This window comes from Amblyomma mixtum, chromosome 1, assembly GCF_055824585.1.
Source record: "Amblyomma mixtum isolate Tamu chromosome 1, ASM5582458v1, whole genome shotgun sequence".
NCBI classification, from domain to species: Eukaryota; Metazoa; Arthropoda; class Arachnida; order Ixodida; family Ixodidae; genus Amblyomma; species Amblyomma mixtum.
In genome coordinates, this window is record NC_143012.1 from 46756833 (window position 1) to 46764667 (window position 7835).

The 7835-nt window shown below is 46.2% G+C and overlaps 1 protein-coding gene across 1 annotated transcript in view; it reads left to right on the forward strand.

Moving 5' to 3' along the window:
* Positions 1-5991, forward strand: part of LOC149366222 (uncharacterized) — a 41751-nt gene extending 35760 nt beyond the window's left edge. The window contains exons 10-11 of the mRNA XM_089549586.1: positions 3978-4091; positions 5836-5991. Of these exons, the coding sequence (XP_089405712.1) occupies positions 3978-4091; positions 5836-5961 (240 nt within the window). The 3' untranslated portion in view covers positions 5962-5991. The remainder of the gene's footprint in view (positions 1-3977; positions 4092-5835) is intronic.
* The last annotated feature ends 1844 nt before the right edge of the window (positions 5992-7835 follow it).

Consider the following 7835-nt stretch of genomic DNA (forward strand, 5'->3'; position numbering starts at 1 on the left):
GAGACACTTCGAAAGAAAGTGTTGGATCTGGGCTTCCGATTGTGCCCACGTTTCTGGCGAATTGTCAGAGATGCCATAGAATATTAAGTTGTCGCGTCTTGACTGGTCCTCCAGCTCGTCCAGTCTGGACGCGAGCGCAACGCTCTCATTTGAAACAGCTTCTTGGACTGCTGCAGTAACACCGCTACTAGAAGGCATGTTTTCGAGACACTCAACCGCGGCTTCCACAGCAGTCATCCTATTAGAAAGGTCTGAAACAGTGTCGGACAGCGCTTCCATGGTTAACCTTGAGTTCAGCTATGGCATTCATCATTTCTTCATGTCGTGTATCAAACTTGGACGACAAAGCAGCTATCGCGGCCATAACTTCACTATGCTGACGGTCCACATCCTTGTTAGGACCAGGATTTAGTTCTACATCGCCGGAAAGTAACAGTAACATTGCAGTGGATACACAATCATTCAAGGTGGCAGCAAGCACTTGTGGGCAAGGGAAGAGCAGCAAACATACATTGCTTGTACGTTTGCAAAATAGCGATTCAGATTGACTAACTTGCACAAGAAAGCAGAATGGAGAACTTAGCGACCGCATGGTAGCCGCTCTCCCATGCCCACTGGAAGCGCCTCGTAGATGCCAGCTGCTTAAATAGGGGCGGTGCAGTGCTTCCACTGACGGATGCGTCGATGTTCCACGAGACTCGGACGTGAAGGTGATGACGTCTACTGTGCTCAGATAAGGCCCGTTGTCAGCTGTTGGTAGTCGCAGATCCAGGCCAAATTCCCAAGCAGATATCGATGCATAACACGTGTCAGTCGGTGAGGACGGGAAGCCATAGACAGCAAGCTGCACAAGAAAGCAGAATGGAGAACTTAGCGACCGCATGGTAGCCGCTCTCCCATGCCCACTCTCATACAATAACTTATTAGTGTACGTATTTTGAAGCTGAGTGAATGTGCGTGTCTGCGAGAGTGAAGAAATGGGCCACAGAGGCTAAGAATAACGTAGCAGCTGTTGGAATAAATTCTGCCTTCGTGATCGAAATATATGTCGTGTGCTTGACTCCAATACAATTCGGCGAAATCCGAAATGTTGCTCGCTTAACCTCCTTGGGTCTATTAAAAAAATTCGCTGTGGCTTAGCTTGGTTAAGCCCGGTAATTGCGAAAGCAATAACCGTACCTACGCCATGGTTTAGCTGGTAGTCTAGCTAATGGTGGCGCTTGTGGTTAGACTTGTGGTGATGCATCGGTTATACAATCCATTCCAATCCAAACCAATCCAGTTCCATCCAATCCAATCCATTCCAATCCAATGCAATCAAATCCAATGCAATCAAATCCAATGCAATCAAATCCAATGTACTCTAATCTAATCTCATCCAATCTAATCCAATGTAATGCAATCAAGGTCAAATGAAGGTCAATGGTGGTAACCGCCGCGGCACGGTAAAGGCGTGAAAGTGCAAGTATAGTATTGCTTTCGCAATAAAAACTGCTGGCGTGTCATTTTGCTGTCGACCAGTTAATATTAGTCGAGTACACAGGACAGGCATTGCTACTACATCAGAACTTTATGAAGCCCTAAAAGTGTAATGCCAGAAACTCAGCGAGCAAAAGCTTGAATCTCGTGTGTGCATATTCCCTAATCCCTTCCTTCATAATGCCGCTGCCGCGCATGCTCTTTCAACTCCACTTTAAGCAGATAGGAGCGAAACGGGAGTAAGCTCTCCTCTAGTGCACATCCCTTTTATTGAGTGCACTGAAGGACGGCTTACATCCCTTTTCACTCCCATTAGGCACATTGGTGTTTAAAGTGTACTTATAACCCCTACACGGATGTGCACAGAGGGCCCCAGAGGCACAGTATACAGTGTTAATAGGAATTTTGATGAGGAGGCGCTCGTCAGCGCGATCCAGTCCCTTACAATGGGCCGGGTAGCGCCGGTGCTCCTCCTTGTAGTAATCGGTGATTTGTTTGAAAGTAAGGGACAGATTGTCTGATTGGGAGTACCCTTCCAAGGACAGGGAGATAGCCCGGGGAGAGAGTGCGCGGGCGGCCTGATCGGCCTGTTCGTTTCCCTGGAGTCCCTGGTGACCGGGGGCCCAAATCAGGTTGCGTGGAGTTGGATCTTCGCATCGACAGCTATATTCCAGTATGCGCCAGGCAAGCGGGGGAGCCCAGCCCAACTCGTAGTTCCGGCAGGCCCCTCGCGAGTCGGTGATGATGTCTTTTGACTTGGGATTCGTGAGAGCCAGAGCAATCGCGCTGACGAGCGCCTCCTCATCAAAATTCTTACTAACACTGTACTGTGCCCGGCGGTGCTTAAACATTTCAATACATCCTTTGATGGCGCGTGCCAGTTCTGTGGGGAGGTGGCTGACACCTTCCACATGGTTTGGGCGTGTCAATCAAACCCATCTATCCCCCCCAACCCCACCAGAGAGGACTGGGAGGCGGCCCTGCTCGGCTGTCAGGACCTAAAGACCCAAAAGGCTTTGGTTCAACGGACGCGGGCGGCGTTGCTTGCCAATGAGGCACCGGAATTGGGGCTCCACCTAATATTGTAATGGGAAAGGGCCAATAGGGTCCTACCCCAATCACCTTTCTGTAAAAATTTAATTGCCCATAAATGTTTTTCACCACCACCACCTAGAGGCATTTCGAAACGATTGGCGGCGTCCTACGTCAGCGCGTCTCACTTCTTGACAACGAAGATTGCACGAGACACGAGGAACGGGTTGTGTGCATGGATGATCACGTGATCGCGGATTTGTTCTTTACTAATGATACAATCTCTTTGACACTGTTTATTATTTTTGTCTGTTCTCGATGGTAATCTCAGTGTAGGTCGCTGTCACTTCCGGATTCCACGCCTACCATGTCCTTATCTACTTGGGCGTTCGCTGTGCTAAATGGCATGTTACCGCATTTTCTATGCATTTTGCTCGCGTTCTTGCGATCCTGTTATACCTGTGGATGCTTTTCTATTTTAAGGCGGAAGCCTTTAATGCCTCATCGTTGTAAGCAGGAGTTGTCGACATAAATGTCACGCTTTTCAATTGGTCGAAACGGTCGTGACGTCACAGTTCGCGAATTTCAAGCGGGGCCAGTTGTACTTTGGCTAGTAACCATGCAACCAATTAAAGGGATGGTATAGTGATGCTCCAAGTAAGTGGGAATGAGTTTAGTTGATTGCTTAATCACTTAATTAGCTTAAATTAACCTTTATAATCAGTCCAGATAACTAAATAAAACCTAGTAGCAAATTAGTCGAGTTCGAGAATCTAACCCCGGTCTCCGGAGTGCGAGACGAGCATGCTAACCACTCCGCCATGCCAGCTCGATGGTTTGGAATGAACAAAGGCGCGTCTAGTGAATACGGTGTCTTCGTGCACAGCTTATGCATAGCTTCGTGTGCAATGTACTATCGCGCTCAATATGAGTTGCAACGCGCGGTTATCGACCGGGGCTCGTTCCGTGGTGTGCCTCCTCCAAACAGTCGCTCGGAATTCCGGGAGAAACTGCTGTTCCAGGAAACAACAGCACCCCCGCTCAGGAAAAAGTTTCTCCCAGAATTCCGAGCGACTGTTTGGAGGAGGCACACTACGGAACGAGCCCCGGTCGATGACCGCGCGTTGCAACTCATATTGAGCGCGATAGTACCTGCAAATTTGTGAAGAGTTGAATGTATTATTCTTCCCCCCTCACTGTAATGTATTGACAAAGGCACTGTGAATAATAAATAAATAAGAGCTACGCTTTATCACGTGTTCACCGGTGAGCGCGCGCTGGCCCCGAAAAAGACGAAGGTGGACACGTGCAGAGGGCGCATAGACTCGTGACTAAAGTACGCGTCGGGATCAGGAAAAGTGGCAGATACTCCTTTAGTTGTAATATACAGGACGAACACCCTCTACAGTGGGTGTCTCAGAGTGCCTCTACACTTTTCAGACAGGCTTCTGCTTTGGCTGTCGCAGGCTGACCAGGCCTCGGAGATTGCCCACGAAACCCTGAACAAAGAATCGGTGCTTCGGAAGAAGTCGTTGCGCGACTGGTTCATCTACGACACGCCCGCCAAAATAAGGCTCAAGGTATGTGGTGCGCACGCTACAGTTAGCTGCACCTGCGCTTTCAACCATCGATGACAAAAAAGTACTACTCGTGTACACACTCAAGAGCTTACGTATGTCTGCAACAATCCAGAGGTGAAATTCAAACTGCCCAGCAAACCAAAAACCTCTCAGAGACGTCTAGCTAGACGTCTCTGAGAGGTTTTTATTTTGCTGGGTGGACAATATGCCCCGATGCATGATTCCGTGGGTACAGGAAGAGGTGGTCTTTGTTATCCAAGACGAACTAGAACTTATTCTTTGGCATATAATTGTGACCGGTAACCACCAATATAAAGAAGTAAGAAATGGTAAGCATACTGGTTAACTAAAATTTAATAGTAGGATCGCGTTAATTCGACCATCTTTAATCTGGAAATGCGGATGCAAATGCACTTCTGGCCGGCAGTCATGCTCTCGACTTCGTTAACGGCGTTACGAATTAAAATAGAGTGGCCGAGAAAAAAAAACATTTTTCGAACTCCGAATAATCAGCAATAATGAGTAGTAATATTCAATATTCAGTTTATTTTTTGGTGGAAAGCATGTATACATCATGAGCAAGAAAGTTTAAAAGAGGAATGACCTACCAAGGAAGGAATATTATGGCGTACGCCAGGAGAAAATATTCCAACTCATCAAACTGATTAAAGGAACAATTCCCAGCTGATTCTATTGCTAGAATCAACTGAGAACTTGTTCCATAAACCAAGTTGAGCCCTTCGAACCAGTCAGGGATTTTCAGCATTCAGAACGAACTTCAGAGCAAAACAGGAATAAAATGACTCGGGCGAATTTTTCTTCAACTAAGAGGTTTCTGTAGCCGCATGGCAGCGCTTAGATGGTTGCTAATGAGTAATTGCCCCCTTATTACTTTTACTCAGGAAAAAAACACCACAGGACAGTTAAGTGAAGTTCAGCGACAACTGTTTGCAATGGAGATTGCACTATTTTTTTTTTCATTATTATTTGCCTTCTCTGGTAGTGTGCACGCGACGTCACTGTGTTCGGACCACTCAGCGTGGCGCGCTACAGTTGAGTCATGTGTACCATCACTGCGTGTTGACCAATCAGCGCGGCGTGCTTATACGCCAACGCCGCAGGACCACGAAGCGTGCTCTTAACACTTTTCGCTGCAAAATTCCATGGATAAAGCTGTCCTCACTGTATAGGGGCATATTATTTTTATTTCATTTTGGTTGCCCCAACCTAACAAATGTATTATCTCTTGGCTAAGCGCGTTGTTCTCTAAGCGGTGCGGGCCGGGCGCTATTATTTTTCGTTCCTTTTAACACGCCCACCCTAATTTTTGTATTACCTCTTGCATGGGCAACATTGTTTTGCTTTCTTTTTCTCTGCCCACACTAATATAACATATGTATTGCCTCTCCTTACAAAAAAAGTTTTAGTCTGTAGAGTGTCTATAGACTTCTGTATATAAAGTCTATAGACTGTTTATAGACAAATCCTAGAGAACAGTCTATAGGCAATACAAATGCCATAGACAGTCTATAGACAATCTATATATTTATGGCCATACACTTTTAGTAGACTTTTATCTATAGACAGTCTATAGACTATGAATAGACAAAGAGCAATATCTATAAGAAGTCAATAGAGTCAATAGGAAGTCTATAGACTGTCTATAACCATTTTTATAAGGGTATGATCCTCGGTGTCCCTTTAGGCGGAGTCCTCCTCACCCTACCCTTGATTGTGCATGCAGGCAACGGCAGGCCGAGACTTCGGTTGCCTGTACGTGGATCGTATCGACCTGGATGATGCACAGTGCAAGTGCCAGTATACTCGGCAATTTCCTCTGCTCACCAATGTCCGCTCGGGCATGGAGTGACCGTATGGTCGCACCACGTGCGATTTTGTAGCTATACGACGAGGTGACGATGCGCGGCCGACAACGTGGACTGGAATGCTGCGGTCACCCAATTGAAATTTGGTTATATGTTGTGTTCCTTTTCTTATTCGATGCTCAAATAGTACATGTGTCAGTTCGCACGAAGTCGCAGCAGCTGTCTTAATTGATCATCACTGAACGAAAAGAAAAAGAATCCCAGTGTTACCCGCCCGCGGGTGAAGTGAGCGACTGCTCCATCGATCCCGCCCCCTTTTAACAAAGCATGCGTCAGATAAGAAGTGAAATGACTGCTGTCGCTTACGTTTATTACTTACGCGTAGGTCTGCCAGCGGTTTATTCACAATCTCAGGTCGTTTATGCACGAAAGCGCTGTCACAACCAACCCTGATGGGTTGGTTCTTGTTGTTGAAGTCAGCTTAAGTAGCTGACTTCGCCCTTCAGTATGGAGCAAAATTGAAGAAAAAGCACAATTTTACTCCCTTAACCGAAGGGGAAGAGGAAGAATTAACCTTATTACAACAAAGTATAAGTTGACTGAATGATATATAGCAAAATTTGAGGATTCTCCTCTTTATAACTTCCATCTAGAAATCGAGTATGAGCCTAAAAGGCTCCATTTTGCGCCGTTCACAGCGCCATCTAGCATCTCGTCTGTTTCTGCTCAGTCGCGTGATAATGGCGGTTATACGGTCGTTCTCGCCATGGAGGAAGAAAAACCTCCTTGGTTCTCGCCCGCCGCTCGTTTCTGCTGCTTCACAGGCGCCTGCCGTGATGCAAGATGTGGGATTGTCATCGTTTTACGCAACAGTACATAAGCTACATTGAACTGTTCCTCTGAAGCCTCCAGCGCACTCGCAAAACGTGTTGGCAGCAGTTGCGGGAAACTATGAGTTATCGTCTAAAAAAAAGTGGTTATAATCGAAGGGGGCTGACATGAGGATGCCGGCCAAAAAATTTGCTGCCAATCGGATCATTAGTTAGAGCCAAAAAAGCGACCAAACGTGAGCGTGGTCGGGCGCGAAATTTGAATAGCCGGGAGTGTCGTACCATGTGGCCTGCCACGTGACTGGAAAGGTGGGCGGAGCCAACGCGCGGCGCGAAATTTTAATGTCCGAAATGAATACGGAGGTGAAACAATTGGGGCTTGGGAGTTGATCGAAATCTAATCAAGTAAATGAAAATGAATTAAGGTGCATTAGAGTGAATTAAGGTAATTATAAATTAAGGTGGATTAATGTGGGTATAATGTGACTTATGATACATGGAATAAATTAAAAGTTAATAAGAATAAATTGTGAATTAAATAAATCAATTCAGTATTAAATGAATTAAGTGTGAGTTAAAATGGTTAATTGTGGATTGTGTCAAAATTCTGCATTAAGTGTGGATGAAATGGATTAATTGTGAATTAAATTCAAATTAATTATAGAGTAAGGTGCATTATCAGTTATAGGGTGATAACACGTGTGTGTGGTGTCAACCCTGCTTGGGGAGGCCATCGGTGTCTAAGTGGTATAGTGTCCTTCCACCAGCATGCCCACTGTCCAGCCACACAGCTCAGTGGTCCATACCTATCAGGAGCCGATTATCACGACGGGGACACTTCTGGAACTCATCACGGGGGGAGAAGATTCTGCTGCATGATCTGGCAGCAGCCTATGTCTTCAATGATGCCAACACGTCCAAGACGCTGCACAAAGTGCAGATTGAGTCCAGATTATTGGCGCCTTTATATTGACGCCTGACTTCAGGTCCTAGTTGCGTTGTAGCTATATGCACTCATTATAGTGCCCGTGGCATGACTGTGTATCCTCTTAATAGTGTGTCTCATTCAAAATCAGCAAACTGATCAG